Source organism: Oncorhynchus mykiss, chromosome 25, assembly GCF_057628025.1.
Source record: "Oncorhynchus mykiss isolate SJ-2025 chromosome 25, ASM5762802v1, whole genome shotgun sequence".
Taxonomy (NCBI): Eukaryota; Metazoa; Chordata; class Actinopteri; order Salmoniformes; family Salmonidae; genus Oncorhynchus; species Oncorhynchus mykiss.
This window is the reverse complement of record NC_143046.1, coordinates 41,569,852-41,593,722: the sequence shown is the minus strand read 5'-3', so window position 1 is coordinate 41,593,722 and position 23,871 is coordinate 41,569,852. Positions and strand designations below refer to the sequence as shown.

Sequence of the window (23,871 nt, the reverse complement as noted above, 5' to 3'; positions counted from 1 at the left end):
GGTTAAAGTGACTATGCATATATGATGAACAGAGAGTAGCAGAAGTGTCAAAGATCTGCTGATTATTTGTGAGGACATAGGTAAATATGAACGAACCAGTCAGCACGTTATCAATGACAATCCATTATAATGCAGTTATCATAAGCATGTATGATCTCTTCTCATTTAATCAGGCCCGTACATGCTTATAGCAAATAAAGCATTAAAACTGTGAGGTGTTATATTATTATATCTACAGTACATCATATTCTAGATGCAAATTCATTGAATTAATTTGATATGATTGCCACTTTACACCTCCCTGGAGACCAGGTTTTAGTTCCACTGTTCACTGAAGTGTGTGCATCTGTGAGAAATCAGTTGACAGTTGCAACATCTGCCGGGGAATTTAGTTGCTCCAGCTGTACATACGTAAACCCAGTATAAATAAGTCTAGGGGGGGAGTTCACCGATTTCTGACATCTTTCAGCAGTGTGGAGACGGCTCATGAAACACATGCCTTCCGAGGGGCTAAAACCTTGATAAGACAAGGAGTCCAGGGACAAATGACTGAACAATATGGACCTCTGCTAAGTGTACTTCTAGTCTCAGATATATAGTATCTGCCGCCCCAGGGTCTGATGAGTATTTCCATCACAGAGGGGGGAGGATAAAAAGTAAACGCTCGACATGGAAACTCCCAACAAATCCTGGAAATGAGGCAAATAACCCGCAGCCAGAACAGGAAATTAGCAAGCATGGAGAGTAACAAAGTATCCTCTACCAATGAAGAAAGAATAGGAGGTCATGCCATAGACATCAGCAGAGGCTGTGGAGGAGAGGACGGCTCATAATAATGTCTGGAACGGAGCGAATGGAATGGCACCAAACCATGTGTTTGATGTATTTGATACCGTTCCACTCATTCCGCTCCAGCCATTAACACAAGCGTGTCCTCCCCAATTAAGATGCCACCAACCTCCTGTGATAGACATAGGCGGAGTTCCCCTACAGGACTTAGGACGCCTTGACACTCATTGGGAGGTGTTCTGGATTTCAACGGGGCGTATGTTGGATCACTTGTCAAGTTAAAATAACTGAAGGGAAAGTTGGAAATGTGGGATCAATAGGTTTTCTCAATAGGATCAAAAAGCAGGGATGTGTATCTATCCAAGCCCCTATGAATTCCATCTGAATTACTGTATCGCTCCAAGAGTGTCCAAGAGTGTGACTCATCTCAGAATTGGTTGACCTTTAGAGCAGGGCTCCCCAACTGGCGGCCAGTGGGCCGAATTTGGGCCAGGGATGGTTTCATTTGGTCCTGCCAAGTTTTCTGAGCTAAAAAAAAAAAAGATTTTTACATTTTCATTGTTGGACATAAAACACCAGGATATCAGCTCCAAGTGATTTTGATTAAATGAATGAAATCTGTTTCAATTATTCCCACGCATAATAGAGAGACGTGATCGTATACAAATGTAAGCAACATTTGAAATGATTATGTTTTAGTCAAACATTATATCGGTTTGGGCTTCTTGCAGTCAATTTGCAGTTTACAAATGATTTGTAATTCTGTTCCGGCCCCCTGACCATCCTCTCAACAGAGTTAATAAACACTGCTCTAGAGTTATGGAGGGAGTTTGTGTTTGGGAGGGCAGGGCTGATAGTAATTTCTGAATGGCATCCAGTGTTTGACTATGAGATCTCCTACACGATAAACAACTATCTGATCTTATCTGAGAGAAGCCAATCAACTCTCTCTGATCCTCACTCTAGTTGGCGCAATTGTGAACCTACGTAGCAACTGAGTTCACCAGTTTTGGTTTTGGTTGCTATGACAACTGCACGAGTGGCGCTGACAGCTCAGTTGAAGCATGATGGGTTTGGTTCCCATGTGCATCACATCTTTTAAACATACAGGTCACTGGAGGCGGCTGAGGGGACGACGGCTCACAATAATGGTTGGAACGGAGCGAATGGAATTAAGGTGCCACCAACCCCCTGTGAGACAGGCATGCATTTCAGTTGCCTTGAATAAACCTGTCTCGTAAAAATACAATATTTGTTCATTAATGTGTTTGCAACACTACTGTTATTTGATATACTACTTACTATTTACTTTGATCCTTTCTTACATTTGAACAGCTGAAGCAAGCACACAACCTTTCTTCAGGTAATGCACCTTTCCTAGTAAATCATTTTTTTGGACCAGGATAAGAAAAATGGAAACAACAGATATGTCACAAACCTACGGAGCAATGAAACAAGTATTAACATAAACATTGTGACAATTAAGTGTGATATCTGGAGTGTTACTGGAAAAGCAGAGCTGGCTGGAAATGTGTTACTTGCCATTGACCTCTCTCTTCCCCTTCCACAGAGCAGAGGGAAAGAAAAGGCCTATCTCAGGGAGACAGACTAGCCATATCTCCATTAGACACACAGCATCTGGAAGTGAGCACCTCTGGAAAACCACCTCTTTGAGGAAGTCCCAAATGGCACCCTGTTGCCTATATAGTGCACTCATTTTGACCAGGACTCATTACAAGTAGTGCAGTATAAAGGGATTAGGGTTCCATTTGGACAGAGGTGTGAAGTAACTAATTACAGCTACTCTCGTTACTGTAATTGACTAGCTTTTCCGAGTACTTATACTTTGAATATTTTTGAAAGTCAGTATTTGTACTTATACTTGAGGAAAATTGCCTTTTAGTAACAGTACTTCTAGTTGAGTAGGATATTTTAGTACTCTTAAAATATACATTTTGTGAGTGAGAGACTGAGTGTGTGAAGGAAAGAGTGTGAATGGTGGAGGGAGTGAATATCGGAAGGGACCCTGGACAAGTAAAAAGTAACAGAGGGGGGAATGAGGGATTGAATAAGTCTGTATATATACTGTATATAGAAGTCTGGCAACTTTGTTTATTAACTTTATTTTGTATATATTTTTTACCAATACATCTTCATTGCTTTGAATGTTTAAGTTGACAAATGTTAATAGTATATTTTTGACAAATCCTTCTTTTTCACATGTAGATGCGCCTTGCTGCAACTCATAAAATAAATAAAAACGTAGTTCCTACTGTACATACATTTCCTCTCATGTGTAACGACGTTCAGGTAACCTTAAATTAGCTAATTATCGAGGTCAATGTTTTTATTTTAAATTACTTTTGCTCTGAGTACTTTTAAATTAGCTACTTTTTAATTTGAATGTATTTAAAAAATATAAAAAAATTGACACCGGTAATTTTTACCTCTACTTGAGTAAAATGTCATTAAAGAAACAATAGTCCTACTTGAGTAGGATATTTCACTACTCTTTCCACCCCTGCATTTGTCTATATGAACAGGACTCTCATACAGTCAACTCTCATGTTGACCAGTGGGCTGCTGGGGGTCTTGATTTGGCCGTTACACACGCAGAGTCAATACATGTTATCACACTAAACAAAGAAGGTATCCACGTGGACCTAATAGCTGTGTTGAGCTTATTTATTGTCAATAACAATAACATAACATTGGTCTCTTCTTATATACAGTAGGTCGATAGTTCTCACACCTTGGACGGTAGGTGATAAACAAATGGACAAAAATGCTTGCATGCACACCCACAAGCACATGCATGCACACAATTGTACGTATGTATACACACACACACACACACACACACACACACACACACACACACACACACACACACACACACACACACACACAGACGTACACACAACAGTCAGCTGATCCTTTTGACTGTGAAAAGGGGGACTGTTCGACGGTCAAGACAATGGGTATCATTGACCACTCGCTCACGGTCAGTAAACAGCCAAGCAGCATCGCATAGTGATAAACCCCACTGGTGGTGTGTAATATAGGATGGGCACCATGACAGTCCCATGGAGCTTCTGGAGGTCCTGCTGGTCTCTGTTCCTCTTCCTCATCCTGGCTCTGAACACACACAGTGCATGGTCCTCTCCCGATTTCTCCGGTAAGTGTGTTTTCGGCCTTTGTTATTGCTGTTATATAGAAAAAGTGGGGAAAATAGATACTGGTATGGCTCACTCAGCACTACATGTTGTGTAGAGAGGAAGCCTGCGCAAGACACGAGCAGCATCCCAAATGGCACCCGGTTTGCTCACAGGGCTCTGGTCAAAGTTGTGCACTATGTAGGGAATAGGATGTCATTTGGGACGGTACATTCCCTGATTTATCTCCTGGACATCCTGTGCCAACAAACAGCGGCAGCGGTTCACTGTGAGAGACAATTGTCAGGGTTAAAGCACCCTGTCCTCCTCATTGACAATAATGTCATTATAATAACCATTATAATTCTGAAAATAGAATTATTGCTTAATTCTCCACATATCACTGATAATGGCCATGCCATTATCTGTTTCAATACACATATCAAGCAAACATTATCTAGAATTATAGGCCTGAGTAATAGTATTTTTTTTGTAGTTAATTAAATAAGAATGACATTGACACCCGTTTGAGCTGATAACAGTGATTAAGTACACCACCCCGTTCATGAAAATGGTTTGCTCATACAGACTATATATATATGCTATATAAAGCAGGCAGACAGGCATCAAGGAATTCAGTTACTGTTTATTTGAACGTTACAACTGGCAAAACGAGTCACCTAAGCGACTTTCAGCGTGGTATGATCGTCGGTGCCAGGCATGCCGGTTCCAGCATCTCAGAAATGGCCTGACTTCCTGTGCTTTTCACCCATGACAGTGTCTAGGGTTTACAGAGAATGGTGCCACAAACAAAAAGCATTCAGTCAGCGGCAATCCTGTGGGCGTAAATAGCTTGTTGATAAGAGGTTTAAGGAGAATGGTAAGAATGGTGCAAGCTAACAGGCGGGCCACAAACATACAAATAACGGCGCAGTGCAACAGTGGTGTGCAGAACGACATCTCGGAACACAAAACTCATCGGTCTTTGCCACAGATAGGCTATTGCTGTACACCACCACACCGGATTCCATTCCTATCAGCTAAAAACAAGAAGAAGCAGCTCCAGTGGGCACGCAATCAATAAGACAGAACAATTGAGGAGTGGAAAAACATTGTCTTGTATGACAAATCCCGGTTCCTGTTGTGTCATGCTGATGGCAGTCAGGATTTAGCATAAGCAGCATCAGTCCATGGCCCCATCTTGCCTGGTATCAATAGTACAGGCTGGTGGCGGTGGTGTAATGGTGTGGGGAAGGTTTTCCTGGCACATGTTAGGTCCCTTGATATTAATTGAGCAATGTTTCCATGCCCTGAAGAAGTCAGGCTGTTACTAGATGGATGTACCTAATAAAATGGCCAGTGAGTGTATTTGTGTTGTCCTGGTTGCATATTCATTGATGAATGTCAGACACATCAGCATGACAACAGTCAGAGATGTTACATGATGATTTGTTTGGACAAGATAGACAGCCAGTCCATGCAGGGTGACCACTACTGCCTTTGTCTGGGGCTTGTCATTGTCACTCTATCTCTATATCTGACCATTACAGGGATCAACATCTGTGTATGGGTGTGAGCAATGAGCTGCTCTAAGAATAGCACATTGTGAGGGAGAGACTGGTACTGCCCTACCGTGGCTCTGCAGAGCTGCATAACATTGGGGAACACAAAACAGACCCAGCCAGGAAGAGACAGACAGGGGCCAGGGCATAGAAATAGAATGACTAGAAAGGACATTCATTCTATTTCTATGGCCCAGGAAATCGCTGTGACAATAAGATGAGTCCAAATCCAACAATAGAATAAGAATGACTAGAAGAGATCATTTCCCTTTATGTCAACATTTTGTCCATTCTAGGAATTCTATTTCTATGGATCCAACTCTGTTATGAACTCTGTTATCCTATGTGATTGTGTATCATAGCACAACACTGCTCAGGAGAGCTACTCCCAATGTTTGGGACACAACCCTCTTGTAACCAGGGCTGGGTGACCATGAGTACAATGACACAGGACACAGAATGTGCAATGTGTCAAACTGTTGCTTCACAGATGAAGCCTAGTCCTCATTTAAGAAGCATTTTCAATCAAGGGAGATTCTCCATTAAAAGGGCTTTTTTTGTCCAGGATTCGTCAGTGTCAGGTAAACCGGCCAAGATGGTCTATCAAATCAAATCAAATTAATATATGAAGCCCTTCTTACATCAGCTGATGTCTCAAAGTGCTAAAACCCCAAACAGCAAGTAATGCAGGTGTAGAAGCACCTGCATTACATGAGATGTAATGTAATTCCATTGTTAAAAGATGATGACTTAGGAAAAACAAACTCCTTCTGTGTTAAGTCAATTCTTTTATTTGTATGGCAATTGATTTATTACTAACTCTACTTTATTTGGTCTTGGTTCAACAAGTCAAGAGTATCAAGCCCTATATGGCTTCTTGAATGTGAGGTCATCCTTTATTTCTTAAATATGTTTCATAAACTCTGAACAGCTTGTCAACTAGTAAAAAGCTGATTAAAACCACTCCCAGAAGATTAGATACAGACTTCAGAAAGTACACTACATACACAAACGTATTTGGACACCCTATCAAATGAGTTGATACGGCTATTTCAGCCACACCCGTTGTTGACAGGTGTATAACATCGAGCACACAGCCATGCAATCTCCATAGACAAACATTGGCAGTAGAATGGCCTTACTGAAGAGCTCAGTGACTTAAAACATGGCACTGTCGTAGGATGCCACCTTTCCAACAAGTCAGTTTGTCAAATTCCTGCCCTGCTAAAGCTTCCCCGGGTCAACAGTAAGTGTTGTTATTGTAAAGTGGAAACATCTGCGAGCAACAACAGCTCTGCCACGAAGTAGTAGGCCACACAAGCTCACAGAACTAGACCGCCGATTGCTGAAGCACATAGCGAGTAAAAATCGTCTGTCCTCGGTTGTAACACTCACTACCGAGTTCCAAACTGCCTCTGGAAGCAATGTCAGCACAAGAACTGTTAGGTGGGAGCTCACAAAATGGATTTCCATGGCCGAGCAGCCACACACAAGCCTAAGGTCACAATGCGCAATGTCAAGTGTTGGCTGGAGTGGTGTAAAACTCGCCGCCATTGGACTCTGGAGCAGTGGAAATGAGTTCTCTGGAGTGATAAATCACGATTCACCATCTGGCAGTCCGATGGACAAATCTGGGTTTGGCGGATGCAAGGAGAACGCTACCTGCCCCAATGCACAGTGGCAACTGTAAAGTTTGGTGGAGGAATAATGGTCATCGACTGTTTATCATGGTTCGGGCTAGACCCCTTAGTTCCAGTGAAGGGAAAGCTTAACGCTACAGCATACACTGCATCTAGACAATTCTGTGTTTCCAACTTTGTGGCAACAGTTTGGGGAAGGCCCTTTCCTGTTTCAGCATGGCAATGCCCCCGTGCACAGAGCGTGGTCCATACAGAAATGGTTTGTCGAGATTGGTGTGGAAGAACTTGACTGGCCTGCGCAAAGCCCTGACCTCAACCCCATCGAACACCTTCGGGATGAATTGGAATGCCGACTGCGAGCCAGGCCTAATCGCACAAGATCAGTGTCCGACGTCACTCATGCTCTTGTGGCTGAATAGAAGCAAATCCCTGCAGCAATGTTCCAACATCTAGTGGAAAGCCTTCCCAGAAGAGTGGAGGCTGTAATAGCAGCAAAGCAACTCCATATTAATGCCCATGATTTTGGAATGAAATGTTCGACGAGCACATACTTTTGGTCATGAAGTTTATTTACACCCCTTGACCTTTTCCACATTTTGTTGTGTTAAAATTGTTAAACACATTGTTGAGTACCTGTCACGCCCTGGCCTTAGTTATCTTTGTTTTCTTTATTATTTTGGTTAGGTCAGGGTGTGACATGGGGGATTTATGTGTTTGCTGGTCTAGGGGTTTTGTATGTTTATGGGGTGTTACCTAGTCTATGTGTTTATGTAAGTCTATGGTTGCCTAGATTGGTTCTCAATTAGAGGCAGGTGTTTATCGTTGTCTCTGATTGGGAACCATATTTAGGCAGCCATGTTCTTTGGGTATTTTGTGGATGGTTGTCTTCTGTCATTGCACCAGATAGGACTGTTTTGGTTTTCACAGTTGTTGTGTTGGCATTTTGTAGTGGTCATGGTTTTTGTCTTTATTAAACATGTTGAACACTAACCACCCTGCATTTTGGTCCTCTTCTCCTTCAACGGAAGAAAACTGTTACAGTACCACTCTCCATATTTTCAAGAATAGTAGTGACTGCATCATGTTATGGGTATGCTTGTATTCGTTAAGGACTGGATAGTTATTTTAAGTTTAAAAAAGAAATGGAATGGAATAACCTAAAACACAAGGCCAAATCTAGAGTTGCTTACCAAGAAGACAGTGAATGTTCCTGAGTGGGGGAGTTACAGTTTTGTCTTAAATCTGCTTGTGAATCTATGGGAAGACTTAAAGGGTTGTCTAACAATGATCAACGACCAATTTGACAGAGCTTGAAGAATTTTCTAAAGAATAACGTTTGAATATTGTACAATCCAGGTGTGCAAATCTCTTAGAGACTAACCCTATCACACCCTGATCTGTTGCACCTGTGCTTGTCTCCACCCCCCCTCCAGGTGTTGCCCATCTTCCCCATTATCCCCTGGGTACTTATACCTGTGTTTTCTGTCTGTTTGTTGCCAGTTCATCTTGTTTGTTCAAGCCTACCAGCGGGTTGTTTCAGCTCCTAGTCGCTCTTTTGCATGTCCTCCTGGTTTTTGACCTTTGCCTGTCTTGACATGTTTTCACTTTGACAAACATGTTTTCACTTTGACATTAGGGGCATTGTGTATAGACGGGTAATAAATTCAACCCATTTTGAATTCAGGCTGTAACACAACACATTTTTGGAATAAGTCATAAGTTTATTGGTCACATACACATGGTTAGCAGATGTCAATGCGAGTGTAGCGAAATGCTTGTGCTTCTAGTTCTGACAGTGCAGTAACAACTAACAAGTAATCTGACAATTCCACAACAATTTCCTCATACACACAAATGTAAGTGGATGGAATAAGAATATGTACATATAAATATATGGAGGAGCGATAGCTGAGTGGCATAGGCAAGATGCAATAGATGGAATAAAACACAGTATATACATATGAGATGAGTAATGTAAGATATGTAAACATTAAAGTGATATTATTTAAAATGACTAGTGATCCATTTATTAAAGTGGTCAATGATTTGAGTATGTATGTAGGCAGCAGCCTCTGTGTTAGTGATGGCTGTTTAACATTCTGATGGCCTTGAGATAGAAGCTGTTTTTCAGTCTCTCGGTCCCAGCTTTGATGCACCTGTACTGACCTCGCCTTCTGGATGGTAGCGGGGTGAACAGGCAGTGGCTCGGGTGGTTATTGTCCTTGATGATCTTTTTGGCCTTCCTGTGACATCGGGTGCTGTAGGTGTCCTGGAGGGCAGGTAGTTTTCCACCGGTGATGCGTTGTGCAGACCGCACCACCCTCTGGAGAGCCTTGCGGTTGATGGAGGTGCAGTTGCCATACCAGACAGTGACACAGACCGACAGGATGCTCTCAATTGTGCATCTGTAAAAGTTTGTGAGTGTTTTAGGTGCCAAGTTAAATTTCTTCAGCCTCCTGAGGTTGAAGAGGCGCTGTTGTGCCTTCTTCGCCACACTGCCTTCTTCACCACAATTTGTCCAAGATGTGTATGCCAAGGAACTTAAAACTTTACACCTTCTCCACCACTGTCTCGTCGATGTGGATAGGGGGGTGCTCCCTCTGCTGTTTCCTGAAGTGCATGATCATCTCCTTTGTTTTGTTGACGTTAAGTGAGAGGTTGTTTTCCTGGCACCACACTCCAGTCAAGGGGTATGAATACTTTCTGAAGGCACTGCATGACAAGTCACTGCATGACACTGCATGACTGTTTGAACAGTGTTATATTGTACTGTTGGCAGTGCCTGCCTCTAAAATGTAAAATCAATTACAGTACAATATTTTGGCATAATAATCCCCATTCTTGCTTAATAGGGCCTATTTCTTTGAATTGTTTTCTATGTGCATTTTCTGCTCCATTTCTTGAGAAGTGGTGGATTTGATCAAAAGCATTGACAGTTGTCAGTTTGATCTTTGAGGTCTTCTTATGTTCCTTTTCAGTGTACCTCCACACAATACTAAGAAACCACACTGCTCATGCCTGCGATGGAGACACGCTTTCTATCAAGTGTCCCTCCAGAACCTCTGTGTCCGTCCTGTCAGCATTCTACGGACGTCGTGTCCCCAGCAAGAACTTATGTCCCCCTGCAAACACAAACATGACTGAGGACAACACTGGATGCACTTCCACTGTCGCTATCCAGGTACAGTATAGTAATTAGCCATACAGAGTTGTCCTCTATTACTGACAGCAAAACAGAAGCCAACTTATCAGCAGTTAGCTCCACAAGTTGATAACTTAAGAACATTGGACTCTTCACTTAAATAATGTGAATCACATACTGTTAGGACTTACTACAGCAGTGATTGAATATGTTGTGGGTTTGAACCTGGGTATGCCTCAAGACTGTCTGCTGAGCTAAAGCCTTTTGATGAGTAACCTTGCCTGAGACCTAAGGACTTGCATGTAAATGTGCATATTTTTCTCACACTCAAACATTGTTGTGTTGTCCCTGCAGAAAGTGGTGTCGGAGTGTCAGGACCGGCGTTCCTGTCATGTACCTGTCATTAGCCCAGTGTTTGGTCAGGACCCCTGTCCCCTCACCAGCAAGTACCTCATAGTGTCCTACAAGTGCCGCCCAGGTGAGACGAGTCCACAGGGTTTGATTGTGTGAGGGTAACACAAACTGTCCTAAAGTGTGGTTGTGAATTTAGGAGACAAAAGATCTTGAATAGTACTCCACAACTGAATACATCAGATACATCAGGAAATTCAATAGGTCTATTTCTATTTAACGGAATAGGATAATATCTAATTCTATTGAAATATACAGTATTATACAGTAAGTTTATCAGTGATCGATACTGCTGTTTTTATCTTTCAGAGCACCACCGTACTAGGTTGGTGTGTGAAAACGAGAGACTGAGGCTGGTGTGTAAGAATAACACTGTCCTGGCTATCTACTCGGCTACATTTGGCCACCTGCTGCACGGGAGTCCCAACTGTCCTCAGGAAACTGCACCACAGCCTGACATGGGTCTGAAACTATAGTCATTGGTGTGAAACAGGGAACTAAAGTGTCATCTAGTGGTCAAATACTAGGATACAAATAATGTGTAGTGTGTGTTACTATGTTACTTACTACAGATGAGTAACACATGAGTAGGCATAAGGTACATGGATATACCCTTGACCTATGCATGTTTTCAACCTCTATAGCCTACTGTATATCAGAGTCAGACCAGGATCAAATGCCTATTTTAAATACTTGTGCTTGATTAAGGTTGGAGTTTATACTTTAGGGACTAGTCCTTTTGCTTGTTTGTATCAGACTATATCAAGCACAGCTCAAGTATTTGACTTATTTGACCCACATCTGATCAGAGTATACATCTATCCTTCAGAGTGTCTGTCACCATCTGCCCTGAGGAAGGTGTCACGCAGGTGTCATGGCCGAGCCAACTGCTCAGTGCTGGCTGACACTCAGAACTTTGGGGACCCATGTTTTCCTGGCACCAGGAAGCACCTGAGAGTGTCCTTTACATGTGGTATGTGACTAGAAGTCAAAGAGCCACAACCATGTGAGAGACACAAACATCATGGTGTCTATAACCCACAGTTGAAGAAATTGTTTTCATGGACTCACCAGATTACTGAGAAAATGTTTCAGGAGAAATTGATCAAAATGTACCCTCTTTTGCCTCACCAGTTCCTCGATATCTCTTGGAGGATGTGCGACGGAGTGGATCAACATCAGACCCTTTCTTGATCTCAGACTACACACATGGTAAGACACCTACAAATACATGTATCCAAGTAAATGTAGCTAGCTCAGCTACTAGTAGTGCAATTAGGTCGGTGGACAATATGATTTGCAGCCGTTGGGCAGAAGGCACAGTAAGTCCCTTCTCATCTGCAGGAGGCTGGTACACTGGCCCCGGCGTCATCAGGCCTCAAAACGTGCTTTATACCAACTCTCTGGAAATTTTTGACAAAATTCTGGGTAGGTCTATTGTTTTCTGTGTGCATGTAGGGCTGGTTACTCATTAGCAGGGCCTCTTTGTACTTTATATAATATGCCTTGTCTTACTTAATGATCAGCAGGCACCCATCATTAGCCTGGTCCCAGATCTCTTTGTTCTGTATAGCTGTAGGATTTGGCAAGACAGCACAAATAGATCTGGGACCAGGCCAACCAATTGTAACTATCTCGATTGTATAGCTGTTAATATAGGCTTTGTACTTCTATCTATTTCTCATTGAGCAATATCATGCTAATTTCACCCCAGACTAGTGTGTCATCCCTCCACCCACAGGTCTTCCAGAGAGAGTGGCCCTCTACTTTGTCTCAGGGATCTGCGCTGGTCTAGTCTTCCTACTCTGTCTGTTCGGCCTGCGCTCCACCTTGGTGAGGGATGTCAAGGACTTGGCAACAGAGCTGGGGGATGAGCTCAAGGCCAGCCGCAGACCCCGCCGGGAAGTCATGGAGGACCAGTATGACGACGACACCTCTGATGCCTCCTCCTTCCGCCGCCTCACCCAGTCCTACCGTGCGGCGGATATCTTTAGTCCAGCGACCATGACGGTGGAGATGGTGGAGAGGGAGGGAGAGGAGAAGGAGATGCCCAAGTTCGGAGACATCTGGCCCCACAGGGACTCCAGCCCATACGCCATCCATAAGATAATAGGGAATAGAATAGAATATCCATAAAATAAAAGCCTGCAGTGCCCGAGACTCCACAGGAGTAGAGTAGAATAGAATCAAATTGAATAGACATAAGATAAAGGCCAGCAATGTCTGAATATCTATAGGTATTTTATTGTATTCTATACTACACACAAAATAAAAGGCCTGCAATGCCTGAGAATCCACAGGAAAGCTTGTGGGAACAGACAGCAGCAACACATTAATCATAGACTGAAAATGAATATTTAGTAGACATTATTTTCTTGTAATTCCATGTTATCTATCTTTCCTTAATGTACGTTTTATATGATATGGTGTCCTAACCTCATTATATTCAGATAACTGGAATGAAGCACACACATAAGTTCAACATGTTTTTGGTTGGTGGGTTTCAATAAACATAATAACTTTTTGCCTAGAAGTTTGGGGAAATGGTAAGACAATTTCAATTGCACTGAGTCAAATCAAATGTTTCTTTGATTTAGGCCTTTTTTGTACCATTAAATTCCATCTATTGGTGATCTTCATGTAGCCTACAGTAAACTGTCCAGTAGATGACGCCATCCTCAAGCATAGTGTAGGTCCAGCTCATGCTATGGTACACAGACCTCCATTGTTCTCACTGTTTTTCCTCATCCACGTTATTGATAATCTTAGTCCAGGTAAGAGATTAGTAGCTGGAAACGTTTTTGAATACATAGATCCAAGAGTTTTGTCAGTGTAGTCCCTAATTACGTACTGTATTGCCCTAATACAGTGTAGAGGGGCTAAAGGGTTTTTGTGGGCTCATTCCTTATGGTATGATCAATTCACACACGAACAGGCTTTATGATTATCATAATGATATTCAATTGACTGTTCTGATGTAGCCTGTTTTCTTTCCCCGGACGACCTCGTCCCCACTGCTCTGGAGAAAGTATCCGTGCGCAAATGCTGCGAAGCGGGCAAATTCACATGAGTGAATCTGTAACCAAATGTGGTACACCAATGGTCGCAACGCAAGTGCCGAGTTTTCGGGTTTATGTAGCCGCTGGATGGCTAGCTAGCCTGCCATTGAAGAGGGGAGAAGACAGCACCGCAGACGAGGTGCCACGATGGAGGAGTTACTAGCAATATAATGGCATTCTTATCAAACCTAGGTAGCTAATTATGCCACCGGCATGTTGATTAGCACAGCTAGCACGCATTCTCCGTGTGCGTGTGGATGACACATTTTATGCCAGGACCAGTCTAGCCATATGAACATAGCATGCAGCCTACCTCTTGCAACAATTTATTGAACCAGCCAAGCTAGACTGAAAATGTATATTTAGTAGACAGTATTTTCTTGTCACTTCATGTTATCTTTCCTTAATGTAAGTTTTATATGATATGGTGTCCTAACCTCATTATATTCAGATAACTAGAATGAAGCACACACACAGACTAGCCTGCCCTAGTCTGTGTCCCTGCCCTCTCATGATTGCGGCTGGTTCCTTATTAGTGGCGTTTAAACTGCAAGAGGACAGGAGCTAAGGCTGTCTGGTCAGAAGGAGCCCAGGCTATTGTCGCTAGATAACTCGCTTGGTAACCACACGGCACTGGCTGTCAAGTGGTTGATGGTGGAATTAGCTAGCTAGCTACCTAGCCTATTGCAAGCTTAGCATTACCCGCCCCCCGCCCGCAGCTGTCACCCGGAAGGCCGCGGGTCAGGGGTGGGCCCGGGATTGAACAACTTTCCTTGCCTAAAACGTCTGGATGGACCCGAGTAAATATAGCTAGTTGCCTATAACTACCATACGCGTGTATATTATATAGCTGATAATGGATTCCTCTTTGGCCTTCGGACGTGACGAGCAGTGTTTGGCAATATCCTTTTGAAAGTCTGTGCCATTTTTTTTGTTCTGCTTTTAAAACCTAGCTAGCTAGCGTTACGCTAGCACGCTAGCTAACGTTAGCTTCCTGAATATTGTCCAACTGTTTAGGTTCGCTTGCATTTGAATGTAAATTGAAACATGACAGTTGGTGTAGCTAATACTGTCTTGCGGGTCAAACGTTTGGGTGTGCTACTCTGAACATGTCAGATGTTTATTGATTTGATAACCCATTTAGCCTAGTTACTAAACTAGTTAGATTGGAATGCTATGTTCAGAAGTGCATGCCAGTGTTGGTGGAATGCCTACAGCCTAACGTAACTAACGCTTGCTTTTTTTTTTGCTTCAGTTTCCAAAACAATGTAGCTATCAATGTAACCAAATAACCCATTGCTTGGCCCATACAATCTATGGTCATGATGCCTTACTCTTTGAGGCTTGTGCAAATGTACTAACTTTAGTTAACATTTTGTTTCTTTAATAATACCACAAGCATTATAGGCTTTAGATACATTTGAAGAATTTCACAACAGCCTTGAGTAGACAGTCTTGAATAGTTAGTGGCTAAAATATTTGTTCACAAAATCATAGTCAATATTCTGGTCTTATGTTCAAGCAGGGACACAGACTAGAATGCCCTAGTCTGTGTCCCTGCCCTCTCATGATTGCTGCTGGTTCCTTAATAGTGGTGTTCAAACTGTAAGAGGACAGGAGCTAAGGCTGTCTGGTCAGAAGGAGCCCAGGCTATTGTCGCTGATTGAGTGCTCTGGGGAGTTTATGTAAGTACTAACAATAGAGAACTCATTGTCTGAAATGTAATGTTAATTCATATCTAGGGCTGTTGTGGTGACCGTATTACCGACCACCACACTGGCAGTCATGAGTCATGACCGCAGTCAAATTCCACGTAACTGTTGAGTCATGGTAATCTCCTTTTACGCACTCTGGACATGCGTTAGTAGTACCCAACTCTATCGTACTGTCAGGTCACTAATGGCCTGGTACTCGGCACTCTATTGTCCCTCTAACCACTCACAATGCAAATGCAATTGAAAATCACGACAAACACTTGTCATCAAAACAGTACCATGCTTTTAAAACTCACCTACTGTGATCAATCAATTTGAAGAAAGAAATTCAACAACAGGTTGAAACTGAGTGGAAAACATGGTCGTTGTGTATGTGTTTTCTAATCCAAACGCAAACAAATTGACAGCTTTTTGTAAGGTGATGATTCATTCTAAACACCAATGCGCATGGGCCTATATATGACCCCCAGATCTGTAAAAAAATATATTTAAAAAATGAATTCAAATAATGATTGTGGCATTATACAATACATAGTCTAATATCCTACCACATATTACGCACGGGAGAAAAAAACAGATTTAAGATGTCTTCGGTACTTAATTGGTCTAGCCTCTACTGCAAAATTAAACAAATTCTAGTAATCGCCTTTGAGTGGACTGCATTATTCATTATGGATGGACTGGTTACCTTATGCTACAGTCCAAACTTTGTATCCATGAGCCTGTAGACGATGCTGTTGGTTCATTGATGGTGCAGGGCGGCTTAGAGTTAAGCCCATTAAGCCCAAATCAATCAAAAAGCGGTTTATTTTGTTCGTTTACATTTTTTATTTTTTTAAAGAACACCTGGAATTAGAATGCACTGGAGTGACTGAGAGAATAGACAGCCATGACCGTCTACAGCGTCAGCGCGTCAAATTAGAAAGCAAGTCTATTTTTCTCGCCATATTGGGTTGTAAGCTAAGGTTTATCAGTCAAATAGGCTGCAATTGTTTTCATATATGTAGCCTGTGTTTGGCATTTTTTATATTTTCATAATGACTAGGCTGACACCTTTAGCTACAGAATATCTCAGTGTTTCTTTCCCCTCTATCCTTCATTCCTTTCTCGAGCCTGCAGAGTGAGTGGCTGTCAACATTTTAATGAAATACACTGCTCAAAAAAATAAAGGAAACACTAAAATAACACATCCTAGATCTGAATGAATGAAATATTCTTATTAAATACTTTTTTCTTTACATAGTTGAATGTGCTGACAAGAAAATCACACACAAATTATTAATGGAAATCAAATTTATCAACCCATGGCGGTCTGGATTTGGAGTCACACTCAAAATTAAAGTGGAAAACCACACTACAGGCTGATCCGACTTTGATGTAATGTCCTTAAAACAAGTCAAAATGAGGCTCAGTAGTGTGTGTGGCCTCCACGTGCCTGTATGAAGTCCCGACGACGCCTGGGCATGCTCCTGATGAGGTGGCGGATGGTCTCCTGAGGGATCTCCTCCGAGACCTGGACTAAAGCATCTGCCAACTCCTGGACAGTCTGTGGTGCAACTTGGCGTTGGTGGATGGAGCGAGACATGATGTCCCAGGTGCTCAATTGGATTCAGGTCTGGGGAACGGGCGGGCCAGTCCATAGCATCAATGCCTTCCTCTTGCAGGAACTGCTGACACACTCCAGCCACATGAGGTCCAGCATTGTCTTGCATTAGGAGGAACCCAGGGCCAACCGCACCAGCATATGGTCTCACAAGGGGTCTGAGGATCTCATCTTGGTACCTAATGGCAGTCAGGCTACCTCTGGCGAGCACATGGAGGGCTGTGCGGCCCCCCAAAGAAATGCCACCCCACGACTGACCCACCGCCAAACCGGTCAAGCTGGAGGATGTTGCAGGCAGCAGAACGTACTCCACGGCGTCTCCAGACTCTGTCACGTGCTCAGTGTGAACCTGCTTTCATCTGTGAAGAGCACAGGGCGCCAGTGGCGAATTTGCCAATCTTGGTGTTCTCTGGCAAATGCCAAACGTCCTGCACGGTATTGGGCTGTAAGCACAACCCCCACCTGTGGACGTTGGGCCCTCATACCACCCTCATGGAGTCTATTTCTGACCGTTTGAGCAGACACATGCACATTTGTGGCCTGCTGGAGGTCATTTTGCAGGGCTCTGGCAGTGCTCCTCCTGCTCCTCCTTGCACAAAGGCGGAGGTAGCGGTCCTGCTGCTGGGTTGTTGCGGCCTCCTCCACGTCTCCTGATGTACTGGCCTGTCTCCTAGTAGCGCCTCCATGCTCTGGACACTACGCTGACAGACACAACAAACCTTCTTGCCACAGCTCGCATTGATGTGCCATCCTGGATGAGCTGCAGTACCTGAGCCACTTGTGTGGGTTGTAGACTCCGTCTCATGCTACCACTAGAGTGAAAGCACCGCCAGCATTCAAAAGTGACCAAAACATCAGCCAGGAAGCATAGGAACTGAGAAGTGGTCTATGGTCACCACCTGCAGAACCACTCCTTTATTGGGGGTGTCTTGCTAATTGCCTATAATTTCCACCTGTTGTCTATTCCATTTGCACAACAGCATGTGAAATCAATCAGTGTTGCTTCCTAAGTGGACAGTTTGATTTCACAGAAGTGTGATTGACTTGGAGTTACATTGTGTTGTTTAAGTGTTCCCTTAATTTTTTTGAGCAGTGTATGTTTTGTTGTGAAAACATGTTACTATAGATGTTCCCAAGCAGATTTCACTTTGTTTCCCAAATGTAACCACTGGGTAGCTGCTGGAACAGGGTTGGAGAGTCCATGGCATACAGAATTTGGGTGGAATATCCCCTGCCATGCAGCGAGAGGCTGCATACTACTCAAACAGTGGTTGATGACTTGAGTGAAATAAGTGTTCTTATAAGCCCAGACATTTCTAAATGCTATCCTGTGTGAAGCACAGTTTTGATGGTGGCCTCTAAAAAAGGATCCCAGCTTTCTACTGCTTCTATATATATTTCTCAGCTTCTAATATTAAGCATTGCTCCACTATAAACGCTATATACTCGGCATGATTAAAAAAACAAACCAGGGAGAAAAGAGGCCTCCATTCACTATTCGATGGGAAAGCGGCCTCCATTCACTAATCGAGTGCATACGGATTAGGTATTTTTTCACCCTGCCCCTGTTCCTGCCCATTTGAATAACTGGCCATTCTAAATCTGAACTCCTTTTACATGTTAGCAAAGATGAGGTTAAATTGAGAATAGTCTGATCATGATGAGAGAACAGTGTGTGCAGCCTGAGGCAAGGAACAGACCGCAAGCTTTTTTTGCGACTTTTTCATATCATCAATAGCCTATAAACTGAGAGTACAAAACATTAGGAACACCTTGCTCTTTCCATGACAGACTGACCATGTGAATCCAGTTGAAAGCTATGATCCCTTATTGATGTCACTTGTTAAATCCATTTCAATCAGTGTAGATGAAGGGGAAGGAGACCGGTTTAACAAGGATTTTTAAGCCTTCAAACAATTGAGCCATGGATTGTTTATGTGTGCCATTCAGAGGTTGAATGGGCAAGACAAAAGTTTTGTCCCTTTGAACAGGCTTGGTTGTAGGTGTCAGGCGCGCCGGTTTGAGTGCCTTCGAGAAATCCAACACTGCTGGGTTTTTCACGCTCAACAGTTTCCAATGTGTATCAAGAATGGTCCACCACCCAAAGGACGTCAAGTCAACTTAACACAACTGTGGGAAGCATTGGAGTCCACATGGGCCAGCATCCCTGTGGAACGCTTTCGACACTGTAGAGTCCACGACCCGACGAATTGAGGCTGTTCTGAGGGCAAAAATGGGTGCAACTCAGTATTAGGAAGGTGTTCCTAATGTTTTATATACTCAGTGTAGTCACATCATGCAGCCCATATATGTGTTGATTTCTAAGACATTCTAAGGTTTGTATCGTTCACAACTAAAGTTGTCAAATAACTCTAAATCTAGCATATAGGACCTTTTCAAATGATCATTTTTATGCTCAATGTAGCCACTTCATATGTGCACTCGTTCTGGAATGGTGAAAATATAATTTCTATCTTATACAGCTAAGTTAAATTATATCCTTCTTACTATAAAATCATATAACATAAAATAATGGCACAGGACTTATAAGCATATCTTGTCTGCTAATTGAAGTAGCCTACAGCCTATGGCATGGCGCATAGCCAGATAACAAACAGTAGGCCGACTCATATTTTGTTATTCTGAAATTCATTTTCTTCATATCATGTTTCTTTAGACCTAAAATAAATAATGGATTTATTGTGATGGTGTATATTAAAAGGCTTGGAGATGCTAAAAGTGTTTACGTTTTAATTAAGTCAATTACCGTTAGACCGGCAGTAATTTGCATGACAATTACCGGCTGACACATTTTCATGACCGCCAAAGCCCTATTCATATCTGCCTTTCTCACTCAGACTGGGTCAACAAACATGCACATAATGATGAGTTGCACTCAAGTGGTCAGGTTTATTTTTGTCAAGCTGTGGTGCACAATTTAAGATGACACATTGCATTGCAAAACGTCTTCCGCTCCGACTGCTACTTGTAAGGCATTTTGCTTCTTGTGAACCATCTCTACAAGACAATCTGCAGAACCACCATACCAATATTGGCTGTGGTGCTGTGTATACTGTAGTCTACCTTGAAAAACAAGGTTGCGTCGTTACAATTTTGGCAGTTTAATGTTTGAGGTGGAGTGATAATTCCAGGTACAGTACCTTGCGAAAGTATTCGGCCCCCTTGAACTTTGCGACCTTTTGCCACATTTCAGGCTTCAAACATAAAGATATAAAACTGTATTTTTTTGTGAAGAATCAACAACAAGTGGGACACAATCATGAAGTGGAACGACATTTATTGGATATTTCAAACTTTTTTAACAAATCAAAAACTGAAAAATTGGGCGTGCAAAATTATTCAGCCCCTTTACTTTCAGTGCAGCAAACTCTCTCCAGAAGTTCAGTGAGGATCTCTGAATGATCCAATGTTGACCTAAATGACTAATGATTATAAATACAATCCACCTGTGTGTAATCAAGTCTCCGTATAAATGCACCTGCACTGTGATAGTCTCAGGGGTCCGTTAAAAGCGCAGAGAGCATCATGAAGAACAAGGAACACACCAGGCAGGTCCGAGATACTGTTGTGAAGCCGGATTTGGATACAAAAATATTTCCCAAGCTTTAAACATCCCAAGGAGCACTGTGCAAGCGATAATATTGAAATGGAAGGAGTATCAGACCACTGCAAATCTACCAAGACCTGGCCGTCCCTCTAAACTTTCAGCTCATACAAGGAGAAGACTGATCAGAGATGCAGCCAAGAGGCCCATGATCACTCTGGATGAACTGCAGAGATCTACAGCTGAGGTGGGAGACTCTGTCCATAGGACAACAATCAGTCGTATATTGCACAAATCTGGCCTTTATGGAAGAGTGGCAAGAAGAAAGCCATTTCTTAAAGACATCCATAAAAAGTGTTGTTTAAAGTTTGCCACAAGCCACCTGGGAGACACACCAAACATGTGGAAGAAGGTGCTCTGGTCAGATGAAACCAAAATTGAACTTTTTGGCAACAATGCAAAACGTTATGTTTGGCGTAAAAGCAACACAGCTGAACACACCATCCCCACTGTCAAACATGGTGGTGGCAGCATCATGGTTTGGGCCTGCTTTTCTTCAGCAGGGACAGGGAAGATGGTTAAAATTGATGGGAAGATGGATGGAGCCAAATACAGGACCATTCTGGAAGAAAACCTGATGGAGTCTGCAAAAGACCTGAGACTGGGACGGAGATTTGTCTTCCAACAAGACAATGATCCAAAACATAAAGCAAAATCTACAATGGAATGGTTCAAAAATAAACATATCCAGGTGTTAGAATGGCCAAGTCAAAGTCCAGACCTGAATCTAATCGAGAATCTGTGGAAAGAACTGAAAACTGCTGTTCACAAATGCTCTCCATCCAACCTCACTGAGCTCGAGCTGTTTTGCAAGGAGGAATGGGAAAAAATTTCAGTCTCTCGATGTGCAAAACTGATGGAGACATACCCCAAGCGACTTACAGCTGTAATCGCAGCAAAAGGTGGCGCTACAAAGTATTAACTTAAGGGGGCTGAATAATTTTGCACGCCCAATTTTTCAGTTTTTGATTTGTTAAAAAAGTTTGAAATATCCAATAAATGTTGTTCCACTTCATGATTGTGTCCCACTTGTTGTTGATTCTTCACAAAAAAATACAGTTTTATATCTTTATGTTTGAAGCCTGAAATGTGGCAAAAGGTCGCAAAGTTCAAGGGGGCCGAATACTTTCGCAAGGCACTGTATGCCTCTAAAGAGAAACAGTGCAGCACTGCAGCATAAAGCGATAGACCTCAGTGCATCATGCCAGAAAGAGCCTGAATTGATCCGCTGTGTCCTGATGGGAGTTCACTGTCAAATGCACGCAGGCCATTTATTACAGATCTCAGATGTCCTAGTGGTTTTCACGTCAGAATCTCATGTTGATGTAGTCTGCTGCCGAAGTGGCTTTTCCTGCAATCAGATGTTTCAGTATAAAAGTGAAAAGTACTGAACTCACGTTGTTGCTAAGTTCTTAATATGGACAGTCAGGAGCAAGAAGAACAGCCACAGTCTCAAAGTAAACTGTTTACAGCACCCATCTTGGCTTCACACGAGGAGATTCTCAGCCTGCAGCTCGAGCACATGGTTGCTTGTTGGATGTTTTTGTTTAGCGAGCAGTAAGACTCAGGAACATTACATCTGGTGTGTGGCAGAGAGAGGGCAATTAGCCCCAGTACCAGCCACTGTATTATACCGGCATTCCACCACCATGTCCTAGATTCTAATGAGACTGGCATGGGAGCTACCTAAATGCATCAAAACTGTACACACTGAACCAAGTCCTGCTCCAGTCTGACTCGTAGGTCTATGCTTTGCTCTCATAAGCTGAGAGAGGTCCCAGGCCCTCTGTATGACTAGCCTATAGTTGATTACCAACTTGAAGGAAATTTGCTGAAAGTGCTCGTAAGGCAGTGATTGCAAGGAGAGGTGCCAGGAGGGGATGATGTCAGGCTTTTTTTCAATGATGTCACGTGTTGAATTGATTGTTTCTTGCTGGAATGATGGTGAGGGACAATGGTTGTCATGGTAATAGAGGCCTACTTGTTGAAGTTAAATGTAGCCTAAATTACGAAGGGTATAAAACATTGTGATTTGATTTATATTTTTTAAAAGTTGGGTGTACTACTTACTGAGCGATCTCCAGCTAGCCTTTTTGGAAAGGAGTGTCCCGACTTGACACATTCCGACAAGCAGCCAGGGTTGAATCATTTTCTACAACTCCACAGTAATCACATTTCCTGGTTAGACTTGAATGGATGTGTGGACATGTTCTGCCGAACCCGGTGCCCTGGCTGCTGCTGCACAGTCATTGTTGGGGACTGAAACATGACCTACATTAACCCACGTAACAGCTCGGGCAAACTCTCCATTTGATATGGATTAAAGCTCAGGCCTTGTAAGCATTTCATATGAGGTTAAGCTGTCTGTTATTTGAGTGTCTTGCATGGATTTCAATTGGAATCGGCTTCAGTTCGCTGATGCTTTGGCTGTTGCGTTGTCATCATCAGGGAGAGAGAGAGAGATATATGACCCTATATTAACCCTAGCATCACAGCTCTGAAGCTCTAACATTCAGACCTAATCATTTACATTTCCTTTCATTGCACTTGCATTTGAATGTCTTGCATGAAACTGCAAAAGTTATGCAAGTTATTTAGAAATGTATTTTTTTCCTCCCTGATCCATTTTTTGAGATGAGGTCCATGAAATCGCTATGACAAAACCTTTCGCTCACTATATTGCATGAGGCATTATGCAAATTGGATCAAATTAAACTTTTTAGCTGAAAACCAACCATTTAGGGTGCTGTATTTAAATATAATTTCCTCTTCTCCCTCCAGGTTGGGTGTTTTGGCTAACCCTGATGCTGTTGTGTCCTCTCCGGTACCTCAGTTGTCCATACCCATCAACAGTCATTTTCAGATAGTGCAACGTAAGTGAACATATGGTTTCTCTAAGTTATCCTTTGAGACTAAATTCCATGCAGTTTGTAATGCAGGCTAAGTAAATTATTTTGAAATTAACTTCCAACAGGCTAGTTTTCAGAGATTTTTATATGAAATTTTTGTGCTTCCAGTCACGAAACAGTTATTTTTGATGCAGAGTCCCTCTCTCCTCAAAATCCTGCAGCTATTTCACTTCACATTCCTTAACTCCTTACCATGGGAGGAGTATTTACTCAAGGTTATTGCTTGTTGTAGTGTGCAACAAGTCCAAGGTGCTTTCTTTT

The 23,871-nt window shown here is 42.6% G+C and overlaps 2 protein-coding genes across 22 annotated transcripts in view; both read left to right on the top strand.

The window, feature by feature from the left end:
- The first annotated feature begins 3,710 nt into the window (after positions 1-3,710).
- Positions 3,711-13,232, top strand: si:ch73-335m24.2 (protein eva-1 homolog C). 4 transcript variants are annotated; one of them, XM_021584195.3, is made up of 8 exons: positions 3,766-3,967; positions 10,125-10,327; positions 10,643-10,766; positions 11,009-11,161; positions 11,529-11,672; positions 11,834-11,911; positions 12,044-12,127; positions 12,441-13,232. In XM_021584195.3, exons 1-8 carry the CDS (start codon positions 3,856-3,858, stop codon positions 12,833-12,835), a joined length of 1,293 nt encoding a protein of 430 aa, XP_021439870.3. In that variant the 5' UTR covers positions 3,766-3,855; the 3' UTR covers positions 12,836-13,232. The 4 variants fall into 4 exon arrangements, 2 of the variants coding, with proteins under 2 accessions (XP_021439871.3, XP_021439870.3); XR_016491722.1 differs by having other exon boundaries at positions 3,769-3,967; positions 11,529-11,705; XM_021584196.3 differs by lacking the exon at positions 12,044-12,127 and having other exon boundaries at positions 3,711-3,967.
- Positions 13,233-13,360: 128 nt separating this feature from the next.
- The window catches only part of ocrl (OCRL inositol polyphosphate-5-phosphatase), a 38,302-nt gene continuing 27,791 nt past the window's right edge, over positions 13,361-23,871 (top strand). For 3 of the 18 annotated variants that reach the window (XM_090219914.1, XM_090219915.1, XM_090219913.1), the window contains exons 1-3: positions 13,389-14,659; positions 15,363-15,443; positions 23,483-23,574. In XM_090219914.1, coding sequence (XP_090076040.1) covers positions 15,442-15,443; positions 23,483-23,574 — 94 coding nt within the window. In that variant the 5' untranslated portion in view covers positions 13,389-14,659; positions 15,363-15,441. Of the gene's footprint in view, positions 15,444-23,311; positions 23,575-23,871 lie in introns of those variants that run through there. The other 15 variants (XM_090219921.1, XM_090219919.1, XR_016491720.1 and 12 more) reach the window with 13 other exon arrangements.

What these genes read in the sequence shown, in the direction of transcription:
- si:ch73-335m24.2 (XM_021584195.3), top strand. Translation starts at nt 3,856, where the DNA reads ATGGGCACCATGACAGTCCCATGGAGCTTCTGGAGGTCCTGCTGGTCT. An exon ending in GTCCTCTCCCGATTTCTCCG is followed by an intron (nt 3,968 to 10,124) that starts GTAAGTGTGTTT and finishes GTTCCTTTTCAG; the next exon opens with TGTACCTCCACACAATACTA. An exon ending in TGCACCACAGCCTGACATGG is followed by an intron (nt 11,162 to 11,528) that starts GTCTGAAACTAT and finishes TCTATCCTTCAG; the next exon opens with AGTGTCTGTCACCATCTGCC.